Source organism: Giraffa tippelskirchi, chromosome 13, assembly GCF_054371585.1.
Source record: "Giraffa tippelskirchi isolate mGirTip1 chromosome 13, T2T-mGirTip1v1.2.pri, whole genome shotgun sequence".
NCBI classification, from domain to species: domain Eukaryota; kingdom Metazoa; phylum Chordata; class Mammalia; order Artiodactyla; family Giraffidae; genus Giraffa; species Giraffa tippelskirchi.
Window position 1 is genome coordinate 2,525,527 of NC_137287.1, and position 18,183 is coordinate 2,543,709.

Below are 18,183 nucleotides of genomic sequence, written 5' to 3' on the forward strand. Positions count from 1 at the left end.
AGAATCCTGGAGTGACTTGCCATTTCTTTCTCCAGGGGATCTTCCTACCCAGGGATCGAACCTGAGTGTCTTGTGTCTCCTACAGTGGCAGGGGGATTCTTTACCACTGAACCACCCGGGAAGCTCCAAAACCACCCTTAGAACTCTTCAGGGCAAATTATTAGAGTGTTCCCTATTACTTCATGTGGTCTATGCATATATCAGCTCTAAGCTCCATGGGACACGGTCTATGTGTGCCTGGTCCAGGCTGGATTCCCTCCACTCGACTCAGGCCTGGGAACTCAAATGGCTGCTGACGAATTAGTGATACAGCTGTTTGGACCTATCCCCATGGCAACCCAAGGGAACACAGACCCTCGCTTTCCTTTCCTGGTCTTGAGCAGGCACACCGTGGGCTGTTTGCATCAGTGACAGACCTGGTGCTTCTAGAACTGATATGGCGATGTCACTGCTCTGACAGTGGGTGCTCCGTGTGGCACAGGGAACACGTCGTCCCTTCAGCACTGGCTGGTGTGGGGGGAAGCACGCTTGACCATATCGCCACTGCCCACCCCCCAAAACCCACCCACCAAATGCATCAGCCCCGGGTCTAGGAGCCCACCTCCCAGGAGCCTTTCCCCCTCAGTGGTTTTGATCGGTGCTGAACCCCGCCCCCCCAGGGGATTTCATCCTTTCTGAAATGGAGAATTCTTACTCTGCCCACTGCCGGGAGAATCAAGTGGAAACCAAAGCGCTAGAGAGGTGTCCATTCTAACTGGTCTTCTTCTGTGGAACCACAGCGCTTCCTCTGTCAGGAATGTCCACTATTAAGGGCAACTGGCCAGTGACAACTCCCTGCGCTCATAGTCAGTGACTGGTGTGTGACCCTTTAGCTTCTTTTTTTTATGGGTCCAACACTGTGGTTTCCCAACTAAAGCACATTTCACCCGTACTCGACTAGGTGCTTTCATTTTTCTTATTTTCTTTATCACTGTTCCAACACTTTGGCCACCGGATGAGAAGTGCCAACTCATTGGAAAACACCCTAATGCTAGAAAAGATTGAGGGCAGGAGAAGAAGGGGGTGACAGAGGATGAGATGGTTGGATGGCATCATCGACTCAATGGACATGAGTTTGAGCAAACTTCAGGAGACAGTGGAGGTCAGGGAAGTTTGGTGTTCTATAGTCCATGGGATCACAAAGAGTCAGACACGACTGAGTGACTGAACAGCAACAGCAGCAACATTATTCCATGGAATTAGAATTATAAGATGTCATTTTGAAGTGTAGAATTAAGTCGGGAAAGACTAAGGAAAGAATTTTACATAAAACCATACATATAGTTATTTTAATAAAGTTAAGAGAAAGGAAAATCTCTGGCCTAATACTGTAGTTTTCCTGTTAAAGTCAATGTAAGTTTTAATGTACTTTGGAATTATATTGTAGTGGAAGCTATGCAGTTTATAATATGGGAAATTATTGAACTTTGCTAATTAGCATACCCTGCATTCATTTTGAGATTTTTTTTCCTTTTGATAACAAAAGTGATATTTACTATGGAAAATATTTTAAAAAAACAAAAATCAAAAGAAAATAACTTGGAATCTTTTTACTCAGAGCTAGCCACTGACTGTTAGGGGCTTCCCAGGTGGCACTAGTGGTAAAGAACCTGCCTGCCAGTGCAGGAGATGCAAGAGACACAGGTTCAATCTCTGAGTCAGGAAGATCCCCTGGAGGAGGGCGTGGCAACCCACTCCAGTATTCATGCCTGGTGAATCCCATGGACAGAGGAGCCTGGAAGGCTGCGATCCATAGTGTTGCAAAGAGTCAGGCACGACTTAGCCCAGCACACAACACAGCCACTGTTAGCATTTCACAGCTACACATAGGTAGGCTGATATATGGGATTATTTTTCTATGCACAAAGGATACACATGCTTTAGGTTGTTTTTTTTTTTTTTTACCCTCAGTTCAGTTTAGTTCAATTGCTCAGACATGTCCGACTCTGTGATCCCGTGGACTGCAGAACGCCAGGCTTCCCTGTCCATCACCAACTCCCAGAGCTTGCTGAAACTCATGTCCGTCGAGTTGGTGATGCCATCCAGCCATTTCATCCTCTGTCGTCCCCTTCTCCTCCTGCCTTCAGTCTTTCCCAACATCAGGGTCTTTTCCAATGAATCAGCTCTTCACATCAGGTGGCCAAAGTATTGGAGTTTCAGCTTCAGCATCAGTTCTTCCAATGAATATTCAGGGTTGATTTATTTTAGGATGGACTGGTTGGATCTCCTTGCAGTCCAAGGGATTCTCAAGAGTCTTCTCCAACACTACAGTTCAAAAGCATTAATTCTTAGGTGCTCAGCTTTCTTTATAGTCCAACTCTCACATCCATACATGACCACTGGAAAAACGATAGCTTTGACTAGATGGACCTTTGTTGGCAAAGTAATGTCTTTGCTCTAATATGCTGTCTAGGTTGCTCATAGCTTTTCTTCCAAGGAGCAAGCATCTTTTAATTTCATGGCTACACTCACCATCTGCAGTGATTTTGGAGCCCAAAAAAATAAATCCTGACACTGTTTCCATTATTTCCCCATCTATTTGCCATGAAGTGATGGGACCAGGTGCCATGATCTTAGTTTTTTGAATGTTGAGTTTTAAGCCAGCGTTTTTACTCTTTTCTGCTATTGTATGTGCCGAATCTATATCAGAATGTACTTCACTTCTAGTAACAGAAACCCTGACTTACTGTGTTTAAGCACGAATGAAGTACATTACCTCATGAAATAGGAGGTCCAGGGATAGGAGGCCTGCAGGATGGTCCACTGGCCCCACCAGGGCCTCAAGATCAAGGACACGGGTGCTGTCCATTTTCTCTGTCCTGCCATCAACACGTCAGCCTTGTGCTAAGGTTGTTCCCGTCACGGCCATAAAATTGTCACCATGAACATCTATCTGGGACAGCAGGCTTCCTTGTTCACACCTAGTAGCGGCAGAAAAAGCCCGACCCCCAGCCAAGGGATGGAAGTCCTGCTCGTTGAGCTGATGAACTAACTTAGGTGTGGCCACCCCAGACCAATGACAGCCCCGGGTCCGCGCCATAGCCCGCCAGCCGGAGCCTGGTCTCCTCTGTCCGTCGCTAGAGGGAGGGACTGGAGAATGCTGGCTGGCACAGACACGTCTGTGTGGCGTGGCCCTCACAGCACAGAGCTGCTGTCCCAGGGCGGGTTGTGAGGAGATGCTGGGTGTCAGCCCACCTGGTGACTTCACGCCATCACGGAATATTTTATGAACATGTGTTAAGAGTCGTGTTAAAGGACCGCGTAGGTCATTACATTCCCGCTGTGGGCTTGTCTGCTCTGATTCTCACAGTTCCGTCCTTCTTCCTGATTTGTTCACATGCTCCCTCCTCTCGGGGTTGAAAGGGCGGCCCCCAGCAGCCCCCAGGGCAGCAGAGGTCTGACCGGCCCCCACAGAGTCCTTCCCGCTGGCCTCAGTGGGAGCTCGGATCCCCTGGCAGCTCCTCACTGTCTTGAACAAAGCTGGGGTGGCAAGCCTGCGTCTGCGAGCGGGGCCGACTTGACTCCTCATCACGTGGCTGCCTTGGGGAGGCTTGGGCACCACAAATTCAGGGTCTCCCGGGAAACAGGACCCAGAGCGTGGACGCCTGGTACCTGCCCCACTGTCTTTAAAGGTGTTCTTCTTCTTAAGCATTACAGCCATCACCAGAATTGTGAATTAGTTGAATGTTGTTAGATATTTTAGTTTTCATTTAAAAATCAGTTCCTTTTGTATAAGTGCTCTGTTCAGAAAGAGTTGAATAGGCAGAGATAAAGTCTTCTGGGGAACTGACCCTTACTAATTTAATGTTCTGCAAAGTTTGGGAATTTTTGTGGTGTTCTTTTTGGCAATAGATAGATTTCTCTTCACAAGTTTTGAATTTACTACAGAAATTTAAAGCTAGAAGAAAAAATGAGCTTATAGATATAAATTATAACAGATGTAAACTTTAATATTTCTATTCTTTATGTACTTTTTTATTTGCAGTACCTTTGAAACAATGTCATAAATAATACAGAGAATTAATGGATATATTTTGGAGAATAATTCTGAGGAATAATAGGCATATTTGAAATTACTATGGCAAAAATCAGATGTTAAAGAAAAAAGTTATGATATACTCAGTTTTTAAATTGTACTATTAAATGTGAAACTTCATGTGTAATAAATAATTCGTATTTAATTTTAGGTGCCAGTGTAACATATACTAAAATAAAATGGAACAAGTTCCATGGTTCTATAAAGGAATCTATAAAGGAGTTATAAATAATTATAGTAAAGCTTTTGTGAAATATTTTTATGGGACTAAAAATTGAAAACTTCTTAATAGGGAAATTTTCTTAAATGAGAAATGGGGTGAGTTAGTCATAGAGACCTCAGATCTAATATATCCTATGGGAACCCTGAATAAGCAGTAACTTCTTAAGATAATCTTAAAAAGTGTCTGAAAATCAAGAGATTTCGAAAAAGGTTTTCGGAGGTAGCAGGAAGAAAAAGATGATTATTATGTTAAAATTTCTCATGGGAAGTTATTTATTTTGCATGTTTTTTGATGTGACTGGCATAGAGATCTCAGTTTACCTGAATCTGGAAGGGCTGTGACTATCTAGGATTAAAAGTGAACAAATAAAAGTGTTCGGCAGAGAGTCTCACAGCTGTGGGAGGTGACACAATCCACCCATGTCCCAGGATTTTTCTAGTGTTTTGAACATGAGGGCGTAGGCTGGAGGACATTCGCTGCTCAGACTGTGAAGAAAGCCCTCTGCACCAGACAAGGAAAAGATCACTTACCTTTGTTTGTTTTTTAACACAGGGTCTTACCGCCTCCCAACCTCCTTAACTAGTAAAAAGAATACAGAACTGTAACGTGGGCAGAGCACACCCATCTAATGAAAGGTTGCTAGGATTTATGAAATTTTTGTCGTTATTGCTTTTCTCCTTCTTCCTTTAAATAAGTAAGGGTGAGAGTCTGTGGGGTGTGGTCGGCAGGGCACCAGTCTGTATGAGAAGCCTTCGTCCTCCCTCTGGTGTCATCACCTTGCTGTGTTACCTTGGTTGTTGTTGTTCAGGCACTCAGTCGTGTCCGACTCCTTCTGACCCCGTGGACTGCAGGACTCCAAGCTTCCCTGTCCTTCAGCATCTGCCAGAGCTTGCCCAAACTCATGTCTGTTGAATCAGGGATGCCATCTAACCATCTCGCCCTCTGTTGTCCCCTTCTTCTCCTGCCTTCAACCTTTCCCAGCATCAGGGTCTTTTCCAACGAGTTGGCTCTTTGCATCAGGTGGCTAAAGTATTGGAGCTTCAACGTCAGCATCAGGCCCTCCAATGAATATTCAGGATTGATTTCCTTTAGGATTGACTAGTTTGATCTCCTTGCAGTCCAAGGAACTCTCAAGAGTTTTCTTCATTACCCCAGTTCGAAATTATGAATTCTTCAGAGCTCAGCTTTCTTTATGGTCCAACTCTCACATCTGTACATGATTACTGAAAAAACCATACCTTTGACTATATGGACCTTTGTTGGCAAAGTAATGTCTCTGTGTTACCTTCAACAAACAACTTAATGTCTCTGATCCTTGGTTTTCTCATTTCTAAAGAGAAGGTGTGTGGGTCAGATGTGTCCCAGTGGTTCCTTTTCACCGTAGGACTGGAGTATATGAGGACTCAGGGAGGATGGCCTAGAACGTTTGTTTGCACTTGAGGGCATGGGGAGGAAGCACAGGAGAGACTGTGCAGCCCTGGGGTGAGTGATTATGGGCAGATTGAGCTGAAGGGGTCAGCACTGTGCCCGCTGGCCACTCTCCCCTTCCCAGTAGTCTGGACGTAGAGGTACAGTGGCTCTAACGAGGCTCCCTGGGAGTGGAGAACACAGTAACTCCCAGCTCCGTGGGCTCAGGGTTTGGGGTCCAGTGCGACCAAAGAGCACTGCCTGAAGGAGAGAGGCCAGCTCCTCCAGAGTTTCTTCTAAGCTGTCTCGTCATGAATTCCTAGAGGAACCTCTGAGTGTGACAGGCCCTGGGTGTGTATGTTCCAAAGGCTGTCTTCCCACAACCGGGGTTGGTAGGGAGGTGGCGTCTGGGGCTCCCAGACCCCTGGCCAGCAGGAGCGAGTGCATCGTTGGACCTGAGGAGGCTCAGCCTCCACCTCATTCCTCAGGTCGGCCTGGGGATTCGTTTCTGTCCTTCCAGATCTCGTTTTAACCTAAAACAACAACAACAACAACTGCGGACATTCCTTTACAGTTGGCCTGATGACTTAACGTGCTTTGCCAAGAAGTTCTGTGTATGGGCCTTGACACTGTCCCTCCCTCTCCCCTGACGCAGAGCCATCACACTGGAGAACCAGCTGGTGATCCTGGCGGCGGCGGCCAGTGACGCGGGGGCCTACTACGTGCAGGCGGTCAATGAGAGAAACGGGGAGAACAAGACCAGCCCGCCCGTGCACCTGAGCGTAGCCAGTGAGTGCCGCGGCCCGCACGGCCACGAGGGCGGGGGGCGGTGAACGTTGGGCGTTGGGCACAGTTAACAGCCGCCGACTCACGGGGCGTTTTGCAGCAAGTCTCGCCTCTCTGGCTAGTGGTTATGATTCAGGGTTGATCCAGTGTCTATAGCTGCTCTCCTCGAAGTGACTGGCAGGAAATGGGAAGCTGACCAGTAATTCTAAATGCAAGATCTTATTTGTTTTGGGGAACTTAAAGAAAAAAAATTTCTTTGCTTTGGCACTCTGTTAATGTATGTTTTTTAACAACAGAACATCTTTGGGCTTATAAGCAGTCGTATCCATGAAACTTATATGGGGCAAGATTAGGCCACAGGTTGTGTTCTTTTACTTTAATTTTAAAAAACCTTTGAGAAAATGTACATATTAAGTTGTGTTAAAATTACGAGTGTATCTTAGGAATAACTGAAAGCACGGATCATGAAGAAAATACACACATGTCACAGTTAAATGTTCAGTTTCTTTAAGGAAGTTTTAGTTTGAGGCAACTTAGTTTACATATTTGGCCTTCGAAAGAAGGCTCCAAAAATTGTCCTTGCAAGAGCTGATTGCCAGAGAAGTGGGGAATGATGAGAAGCAAGAACTCGGAGCCGAAAGGGATCAAAGGTAAGTCTCAGAAGTGCCACCAACGTTTGCAGCGAGAAGCTTTGCGGTAGGAAAGGCAGGGACTATGCTCTTGAGAAGACACAGCTGGGAGATGGTGGTGGAAAATTTCAGCATACTATGATCGCATCATAACGGAGAGTTGACTGAATTTGTCTGTATAGTGGTAGATTTCATCTTTTTAGAAAGCTCTTCGGAGGAATGGCTCTCCCCTTCAGGCGAGAGCCATTTCGTTTCACAGGTGAGCTTGACCACAGCCTCTGCCTCTGCTGGTCCTCAACAATGCAGTTGCTTCAGGCACAGTTTCTGGGAGAGTGTAGCCAGCACCGGGGTCAGGAGGCAGCGGGCATTAAACGAGCGTGCCCTCACCTGACCCACACTTGCCCAGCAAGTGCTCCCAGGTGGCCACCGCCCTGTCGTCAGCACCGTAGTTCCTGGGAACTGAGTCCTCAGCTCCAGACCGCAGATGGCACAGGTCTGGCCCTCAGCGGGGCCTCTCGGGGCTGGGGTGAGCTGTGTCCACTGATCCGATGCTGGGCTTACAATATCCCGTGCAGGTTTCTCTGCTGTTTGAAGGACCCCGGGAACCAAGAATCTCAGCAGTGAAAGAATGTGATTTATGAAGACTTTTCAATACTAATAATAAAAGATGGAAACTGTTATTAATAACTAACTGTTATTTAATAACTGTGTTATTAAATAGACTGTGATAACTTTAGTTATTTCCAACTTATATCATTAGAGCCATTTATTCTGTTTAGCAAATCTGATTCAACACTCAATTGTAATGTACATACTAGGCTAATAATAGGTCAGATTAGTAGAATTCTGAGTCAGAAACAAAAAAATTGACCTTAGTCTGTTGAGGGGGGGACTGCACAAATATTCTGGTTAACTTGAGGCTAACATCGCAAAGTTATGAAACACTCCACACCTGGTAGTTTCCTACAGGGCCAGAAAATGAAACCAATACACTGGATTTGCAGGTCGCTGTACTATCACAGTACCATGCCTTAGATAATTGGAATATGTAAATTTTTTAATAATTTCAGTGTCTAACCAAGAAGCATTTTGGAAGCAGCTCATAAATATTATAATTAACTGCCTTGCATTTAGTTCCCGTGTGTATTTTTATCTTTTTGTTGGCACCAGGTAAAATGTGTAGAAGGTGAGATGTAAGGAAGTGATGGTATGGACAAACTTATTTTAAATCTTAGGAAAAGATCTCCATTCTGTCCGCTTTTGTGTTCTTTGCTCTTTATGGGGACCAGATAGAACATGACAACTAAGGAGACTGAGGAGACAACCTTGTTTTAATTCTTGAGTGAACTGGCCTGTTGACGTATTAGATTTCCCTAAAAGTTAAACGGCACCCAATTATACATTTTCTCACTGGAATTCTATTTGGAAAACTTCTAAAGATCAGAAGTTTGATAAATCTGCAGAAAACCCCAGAATTGCTTGTTTATTTATTTTTACCATTATTTATTTCTGTTTTAAAATTTTGGACCGTGCTCTGCAGCTTGTGGGATCTTTAGTTTCCTGACCAGAGATCGAAGCCACACACCCTGCAGTGGAAGCACAAAGTCCTAACCACTGGCCCTCCGGTGGGCTGCCAGGGAGGTCCCCAGAAGTGACTGTTTAAATTTCTCTCCTCTCTGGACCATGGGGACCACTGTGGGGATGAGGGGGCACTGTCGTTTGGGACTCCCCTGCCAGCACCGTGTGAAATACGGAGGGTGCATCAGCTCCACCGGATTTACTGGAATTATAAATAAATAATGAATAAAATTAAAATTATAGAAAAAACAAACTCCATAAATTTATTATGGAACACTCTTGAGACCTGTTCACGCAGATAGTAAGATGCAGTGTGTTCTTCAGACCTAGACATCTTTTTTTTTTCTGATGTAGGCTTCTTAAAAACACCAAACAAGATTGATGAAAAATTTTAGAAACTTGCCAGCCAGCATTTCTGAAGAATCTAAAGATATTACAGCCAATTATCATTTAACGATGATAAATTTTCCCTTGGCATCAGGAGAATAAAGTAGGGAACCTTTCTGTAGTGAATCTGATCAAGGTGGTAGGCTACTGGCAATTAAATTCCTGGTGGTTTTCACTGTAATTAACGTGAAAGTGGAGAGAGCCGCGCAGCTCGCCTCTTGTCTGCAGTCATCGTACTAAACTGTCCCTGCTGCCGGGACAGCCTGGCATCCAGCTGGAGCAGCTCCCGGCGCGGCCTTGCCTGGACCCGCCCAGGTGAGCGATACCCTATCACCCAGCTGGCAGGAGGAGATGATGTGTTTCCCTGCACAACTGTGCCCTGCAGAGTAACCTCACCACCTTCTCAGTGGCTGAATATTTTGGCTACACTGGAAGCTTATGGGAAGCAAAGAGATTGAGATAAAAAATAAAATTTTGAGGCAGCACAACAATCCGAAGGGCAGTGCAGCCCCATAGTGGTACCCCCGCTGCTCCCCGCCCTCCCCTTTCACGTGGTTAAGAGAGTAAGTCACCGCGTCCTGCCAAGTGTTTCCTGCCTGCCAGGGAAGGGGAGGACGTCTCTGGGCTGTCCATTCCTGCTCCTGGGGAAAGCCTGCTGCCATCTCGGGGTGGATTCACTTTGAAATTTTCATGTGGCGTGAAGCCAGCAGATGTTAAGGACGTAGGTGGACCGCTGAAGCACCCTGCATGAATTTTTCATGGCCGACTCCTGCAGCTCAGGTGCACGCCAGGAAAAGAATGGGCTGTGCTCGCCTGAGAGGACACATTTCCACTCTGAGGTCAAACCCAGGCAAGCTTCATACACCTGTCAACACGCGCTCGGTTTTCCCTTTGAAGATTTTACATTGAGTTAACTCGCGTGGATCAGATCTTCCAAACTGAATTAATCTGTGAATGAGAGTTTCTTTTTTAAAAAAGGAAAGATAGAGTTTAGGAGATGAGATGAGTTCTGTGCAGTGATTAACCAATTATTGTTTAAACGCCATCATACATGCCTTAGACACATCATCAGCTCTGATCTAGTCTTCAGAATATCCAGCATAATGCGACTCTCTGCTGGGGACGAAGCTTAGATTAGAAAAGAAATGACCGCCTCTCTCCTTCCTGTTTCTTTCACCTCTCTCATTTTAATGTCTCCTCTTCAAACAACATTTGCAGATAGGATATCATTTCAACTCATCCTCCTGGAGGCTGGCAAACCCTTGCTTTTAATTCTGAAGACCACTTAACATTCTTTTGTCCTCTATAATGCTAATTTAACTGCAGACTTCATATACGGTTTGTAGTTGAAAGTGAATTCCTGAGAATAATGTCTGTGAACATTCGTCCAAGAGGACTGCCCTGTGCAGCATGGCTCTCGTGTGCCCGGATAAAATTCTGTCTTACTTCCTTCACGCCGCTAACATCACAGGGAGAGAGCGGGCCTTGGAGCGTACGCCTTTCACTTGTTCTTTAACATGGGCTGGATGCGCAAAGTGATAGGAACGATTTGAAATGTTTTTAGAAAGCGATCTGGAGGTAGTGTCTTATTATAAACGGCCAATTTCAGATCCAACTATGACTTTATAGGTTACATGGTACCTCACCGCCAGAATGTTCAGAAACATAAAAGCAGGCAGTGTACTTCACAGTAGAATTTCATCGTTGAGCTTGTGCGTGCTGAGTCACTTCAGTTGTGTCTGACTCTGTGACCCCGTGGACTGTAGCCTGATGTGTGCACACTGAGCTGTGCTCAAGTGTGAGCGTGTAACACACCAAAAGGTGAGATACAGAAAGGTGAAGAGAACGGGATCGTGAGTATCCTGTGAATCATGACGGCCTCATGCCATCTTTAGTTCGGGCCTCAGGACACAACACACACCTGGTGAACGGAGACCCGTATTTTGCTTGGTCCTCCTGGTACTGCTCAGCTCTCTGGACCCGCCCTTCAACACCTGATTACAGGGGCAGTTTGTCCCGGCAGGTGGCTGATGAAGAGCATGGGGGTCAGCGTTGCCGTTTGTGTTTCCGTGGCTCCATTGCACTACACTGGTAACTCAGATCTGTGACGTCCCCCCAGGTGTATTTTGTATCCAGTTGTCTACCCTGTCAGAGTTAGTTTAGTTAAAAATACAGAAATACATAAATCCACCTACCAGGCAAAGGTGAAGCCACAGCCCACTGGAAAGTTCTGAAAGCAAATGGATATATGAAGGCATCCTGTCCGCCTTGAAAATGAGAGTTTTTAGATCTGCTTTGGGGCAGCTTGTATGCAGTGTGTGGTGGGCCATCCCACTGGGAGACCCCCATCTGCATAATAGCATAAAGATTAGTTTTCTTCTTATGATTCCATTTCAAACACACAAGTGAAAATGCCAGTTCTAGTGTATGTGTACATGCTGGTGGATGAGGTTTGGAATAAGCGTACAGCTGGGGATTCTCAGCCAGACTTGAGAAATAAAGGTCAAAGTGATTAAAAATAACAAGGCCCTGATTCTCTCCCCACGTGCGCAAGACAAAGCTGGGTTGTTTTTCTGTCATCTACTCGTTTTCTCTCCATCAAATTCCCATCTCTTCTCATCCCAAGCTGTCTTCCTTTTCTCTCTCTGTGACTTATTTCAGTCTGAATTCATTCTTGGTAAATCCTGGGGTGTAGGGTTCAAGCATGAGTTGTAATTTGCCCTCAGCTTTCAAGCACATTTGGGATGCCCAACATCTGCACTCTCCCAAAGCAGTGCTCCTCACATGGGCTATGATGCCCTTCAGGGTGCACAGAGACTTCCAAGAGGGTGAGCAGTCTTGTGTAATTCTCAGGGCAACTGTTTCCAACTGCTTTCTCATCCTCTTTGTAAATATCAGATCATCCTGGGGATTGATTCCCTGGCAGTCCGGTGGTTACGACTTGGTGTTCACGCTGCCTGGGTCCATATTTGAACCTTGGTTGGAGAACTAAGATCCTGCAAGACACAGCATGGCCGATGATAATAATGAAAAGTTAAAAAGCAGATCGTCCTGAGGATGCCCCAGGCGTCGAGGGCTCTTCTCACCACTGTCCCCCTCCTACGGGCGTGTGCCCCGCTCTTCTTGAATCTCCAGTACAGGCATCGTCTGAGGGTGCAAACTCCAGGTGCCAAACAAAGGGGCGATTCTAAATGTCAGTGTCAGAACTGAGACAGCGAAGTACTCTGATAGCTGGGAAGTAAGTCCTTTTATAAATCAAGTGTTTTCAATTCCCGGCTGTCTACAAAATGAGGCAGAACCCAAAGGCATTGTCAGCTGACACTTTATTACAAGTAATCTTCGGTGATCGATCGCCAAGTGACAGAAGGTCTGCTTGCTCTCAGTATGGGAAGGCATTTCCAGACCTTCTACAGTTTGGGGACTGCCTCGCTCTCCTCAGTGAAAAGTGAGTGGAAGGGACGGTCGGTTCAGGCCGCGTGTGTGAGAGCTAGCAGGTCACCTTCACGCTCGCCCTCCCCTGTGGGGACCCCCATGCCGGGGCCACGTGGAGACGCTGGAGCCGCCCGCAGGGCAGGCTGAACTAGTACATGGAAAGAACAGCCCTGGGCAGTCACCCCGGCTGTGTGAGACTCAACGCGAGTGGGAAAGGGCTTCCCTGGTGGCTCAGTGGTAAAGAATCCACCTGCCAAAGCAGGAGACTCGGGTTCGGTCCTGGGTCGGGAAGATCCCCTGAAGGAGGGCATGGCAACCCACTTCAGTATTCTTGCCTGGAGAATCCCATGGACAGAGGAGCCTGGCGGGCTACAGTCCATGGGGTCACAAAAGAGCCAGACATGACTTAGCAACTAAACAACAACCAGTGGAAAACAAAACTTTGTGTGCTAAGCACTGAGACTGCAGAGTTTATTTGTTATTGGAACAAAAAGTAGTATACATATCTAATAAATTACTCTGTGACTTCTGGTATACTCAGAGGAATTTAAACAACTGAGAGATATTTCTATAACAAAATTCCCTCCATTTTCATCTACTTTTTTATATGAGCAAAATTTCCCAGCAGTTATTTCTACAAAAAAGAAAAGGAGGATTAGAATCAGGGTAAACCTTGCTATCCATCTCATGCATGTCCTGTGATTTTTTTTCTCTTATGTATAATATTCATCAAAATTTGTTATACATGTATTTTTTTTGGGGGGGGTGCAAGTAGTAATTGTAACAGTAGCTCAATTTAGAGCATGAGATTTTTTTTAAACTCCAGAGGCCTTTGTTTGCTGGGAAATTTTTAATTTATATACATAGTTTTTCAGAGGCAGTGATAGGGTGATCAATAAAATATAAATATAATAAATTAGGATAAAATTCTGTTGGAGGAATATAATGGAACACAAATTCAAAAAGAAAAATAGAAATGGAAAATTTCTGACTATTAAAAATTAGAGCTTGTTCATGTATTGTTTAAATGGGTGCTGATGTGTATCAAATCCTTAGAACTACTCTATCAAATATTTAGGTTCCTTTGGATACATATAACAGAGTACTGCAATTGTTTATATTATTGAAATATACTAGAACATTAAAATATTAAAATACACAGGAAATTATATACTGTACACTCCTTCAAATCTGTGTTTAAAAACTTTAGATGTTAACTTATGCTATGGAAATGAAAACATAGTTTTTAAAAAATTCTTTAAAATTTTAAAAGATTTCTTTTAATAGCAATAACTTTTCTAAGCTATATCATATTTGATAATTTTTAATTTATAAATAAGCTGTTGAGTGACTCCTCAAGGGCACAGGTGGAAGGGTACTCATGCTCCTTGAGATAAAGATAGATGTTTCACATACGTTTTCCTCCTGAAATTCCACATCCGCCCTGAGAGTTAATGATCCACCCATTTCAAAGCTGAGGGCGCTAAGGCCCTAAGAAGTTAGGCTATTGACAGAAAGCACAAGAAGTTAAATGAGAGTTGAGAATTCAAGTCAAGGTCTATCTGGCTCCCAAACACCCTAGTTTCTCCTCTAGGAGGGAGGCTGGGCCGGGCCCTTGGTGTCAGCCTGTGTACTGATGTGAGGAGCCCAGGGAAAAGGCTACACGCGCGGGCGAAATGGCTGCTCCCTGAGGCAGCAGCCCCTGGGGCCTGGAGGTTCTCTGTCATGAGCTCTTCCACACCTGGCCTCAGAGGAGGTGGCTGTGTTTTAAAAAGCGAGAGCTTCTGTTTTGATGCCAGAACCACTTCCACTACCCATTCAGTCCTGGTAAAGCCCGTGTGCTGTCCGTGCAGACGCGGTGTGGAGCCTGGCCCCGTTTTGCAACCAGCTGAGGTCGGCGGGGGTGGCCTGGAGTTAGACCCCACTCACCTGGACACAGCTGTGCTTGCGGGCGTCGTGGAGATGAGACTGGAACCAGCGCTGACCAACGAGCATCAGGGCGATAAATCACAACGTCCAACAGCTAAGTGGCAGTGTTTCTGCAGTAACACGTCAGACACCACGTGGGCTGTCAGGTAGGATGTGGCTGGTCTTGGTGTGTTTCCCACAGGCACGGTTTTGCTCCCCCACTTCCCAAGCGTTACTGTTGACCCGCTGGGGTGCATTTTGCAGAGTGAGGGAATGAGCCGCCCCCCGGGAGTGAGGGGAGCACAGGGGGGAAGTCCATTCACCAAGCAGATTCTGACCAGCTGGATGCGGTAAATGAGCCATAGGATTCATTTACTTCTCCCAATTATAACATGATTATTCAAGGGCACAAATAAATTAGGCTGTGATTTGCCTAATCAGATTTTTTACAGACTCTTCCACAAAACTCAACTTTGAGAATTTCTCCAACACGCCCCCCCTCCTGCCCCCTGACTAACCATGCCGATTCAGGCGATTGTGCTCAGATGTCTGCTGTTCAGGCGATTGTGCTCAGATATCTGCCGATTCAGGCGATTGTGCTCAGATATCTGCCGATTCAGGCGATTGTGCTCAGATATCTGCCGATTCAGGCGATTGTGCTCAGATATCTGTTAGTTTTTGGCTGCACTGCGTCTTCATCGTTGCCCTCAGGCTTCCTCCAGTTACAGCAACTGGCAGCGACTCTTGGCTGTGGGGCACGGGCTTCTCACGGAGGCGGTCTCTCTTGTGGGCGCGGGCTTCAGTAGCTGCGGCTCCCGGGCTCCAGAGCACCGGCTCAGTAGCCATGGCACACGGGCTTAGCTGCTCCACAGCATGTGGGATCCTCCCAGACCAGGAATCAAACCTGTGTCCCCGCGTTTGCAGGTGGATTTTTATCCGCTCTACCACCAGGGAAGTCCCTATAGCCGGATATTTAAACACACGACTCTTGAGGCAGTTGGAGAACTGTAAACAGAAGTGCCCCTGACGGCATTTACCCCTGACTGTGGGATCCAGTGTCTTAGCCCTGGCCAACAGCCACAGCCTAAATTTAGGTAACTGAGAATTGAACATTTCACTGTGGGCTCCTAATATGCAAACATAACATTTCAAAACTTAATAACATTTGGAGATCAACTCAACATTATAACTCAATATTATAACATTTTAACTTACCGTATCCTTATGCAGTATCTTCCTAGTTCTGACCCCTTTGGGAGTTACATTCATTGAAGCACTTTGACTGCTTTCCCTGACACCTTAATTGATACCGAAGATAAGGAGTTTTCAGACGGCAAAGACAAAGGGGATGTAAAATTGAATTTTCTGGACAATCATTGTACAAACTCTAACATCTATTCATTGTCCATCTTGTCTTGGGAAACCCCAAGCAAATTCATAGCTATCATCTGAGACAAGACTGCAGAACTCGTTGTTAGTTGTAAATGTGGTTTTCTCAGTTGTTGAATAAAAATGCTGCACACTTCCCAGTACCGTTTCTTTTCATGAATGAGTTCAGTATCTGGATCTGATAATTCAGAAACATCCGTTTAGCTTCTCTTCCTTAGGCCTTTCTGAGGTTTTCCAACTCCAGCTTGTAGATCATTTAGATGGCAGAATTGTTTTCAATTTGTAAAATCGTATTGAAAGTCCTCAATCTGTTGCTGCCCTGAGTAGGCAGCCTGACGCTTGGTCATCTTCTGACAACAGCTCAGATCTACCTTTACTGCTTAGTCATGATGTTTTATTACAGATCACAATAAATGACGTTCTTTTGGCTCTTACAGAAGGCAGTTACAGCAGGTAATTAAAATTGTAGATCTTTACAAGGTGGCTGAGAATATTAAATCAAGTCTTAAGAAAATCAGGTAAAATATTGTTAAAGAGAAAGGCCGCTTAGCTGCTATGAAGACCATTACCAGATCCAAAGTGCCGGATTCCCCCGCTTTTCCAAGAACACTTTGTATCTGAGATGTAAAACAGATGGAATTTATGTCATAAATAATAGGAGCCAGAAACTGAACTTAAGAAGTAGACCCTTTCTGTGTTCTAACTAGTGAGTCCTTAGCAGTGGTCTCTGCATGTGATTCTTTGTTATTTCAGGCAATTATCCTGCCTGTGCCCTCTCACCTTTCATGATCTTCAGGAATATCCTGCTTGGTACAAAGTCAGTCCCCACTCTCAGAGCCTTGCGTAGCTTGATATCTGGCAAAGCAAGGCATCCATGAGTTTAAGAAGCGTGACTTCTGATGGTCAGGTAACTTGCTGTTGGCCCAGGAACATCAGGCAAGCGTAGCTTCTTAAGGTGGATTCTGAGGACTGCTCTTTTCTGTAGTTTTATAGGATCACAGATATGTGAGCTAGGGATTTTCCAGTTCACCTTAGTTGCAGATGAGAATGACCGTCTGGGGAGCCTGAAGGGTGGTGTACTGTGTGGTTTTCCCAGGGGGCAAGACGCAAACAGCAACCCAGAAGAGCAGAAACTCTGGTGAAAGGGTGACTGTCTTTTCACTTTGGTCCCAAACCTGGACCTGTGAGTAGGAACTGGAGCTCCAGAAGAGATAAGTCGGTGGTGGCGAGCCAGTCGGCTGACCCCACGGGCGGATTGTTTGTCTGTTTGCCTGTTCTACTGATAATGGAGTTCGCTGAGCTGGATCCCAGCTGGCATTAGATGACCCTCTCCCTGCAGCTCCCTTTGCTTCCCTTGAAAGACTGTCCACACGCTAACGCATCTCCCCATCAAGGTGTCACTCAGTGGCTGTATCGATTCGGACAGGGCTGAATCACACCAAGGCTTGCTCTCATTTGGGAGGGTTTCCAGCACTAACGTGCTCCAGAATTCAGCCCACTCCCTTTCCATTCCTTCAGACTTTGGGGTGCACCCTGATTAGTTAGAGCGTCCTACGTATGAAAACCACACAAACAGGCTGACCTTTGGCTAATAGCTCATTTAAGAAAGTTTCAGTGGTTTACTCAGGAAGACCAAACTCAATAGAGGAAAACAGCCTCAGAAAAACTTATGCAAAAAATGTTACCATCATAGAGAAATATAAAATGAATAGGCAATAGTTAGAGCCTTTCATTCCCTTGTTCGTTTTCTCCACAACATTAAAAGCATTATGATGGTCACCATGCTCTTATAAAGCTGAAGGCAGGAGTTCTGCTCTCCTGAACTCTGTCCTGGCGTTGAGATCAGCTGGGCTGAATCTACCTCTGAAGTCTGTACCTGAAGGACTGGGTGGGACACCAGTGTGCCCCCGCTGGCTTCAGTGCTAACTGGTTGGTGCCCCTACCCTGCTAGCCTGATGGTCGTTAGACATCTTGAATCCCTGGCCCGTAAGAACACTCAGGATGCACAAAGAAGTAGCTGGACCATCACTGTGGGAGCAGCTGGCATCCTCTGCTGTTCCGGAGGCACCCTGTGCTCAGCTCCGAATACCTGAGGAAGAACTGTCGGAAGTGCTGCAGGGTCTTCTCCTTGGCTTCTCATTTTTCTTTCAAAATATATAACCCCCATTTAAGAACGTCAGACTTCCTTCCTGGTATTCTGTTCAGAAAATGCTGAGCACCTAATATCTACCAGGCATTATACTTGACACTGAGAAAACTAAATGAATGGATGAGACACATGGTTCTTAGGACTCCCCCAGCAGTCCAGAGAGGTTAAGACCCCACAATCCCCATGCAAGGGCCATGAGTTCGATCTGATCAGGAAACTG

General features: G+C 45.7%; 1 protein-coding gene across 3 annotated transcripts in view; it reads left to right on the forward strand.

Annotated features, from left to right (window-relative positions):
* Window positions 1-18,183, forward strand: part of SDK1 (sidekick cell adhesion molecule 1) — an 840,913-nt gene that overhangs the window by 434,078 nt on the left and 388,652 nt on the right. For all 3 annotated transcript variants that reach the window (XR_014072185.1, XM_081552683.1, XM_081552682.1), the window contains exon 5: window positions 6,361-6,494. Coding sequence is in view for 2 of the 3 variants with exons in the window: in XM_081552683.1 (XP_081408809.1) it covers window positions 6,361-6,494 (134 nt within the window). In the remaining variant the exon portion in view is untranslated. The remainder of the gene's footprint in view (window positions 1-6,360; window positions 6,495-18,183) is intronic.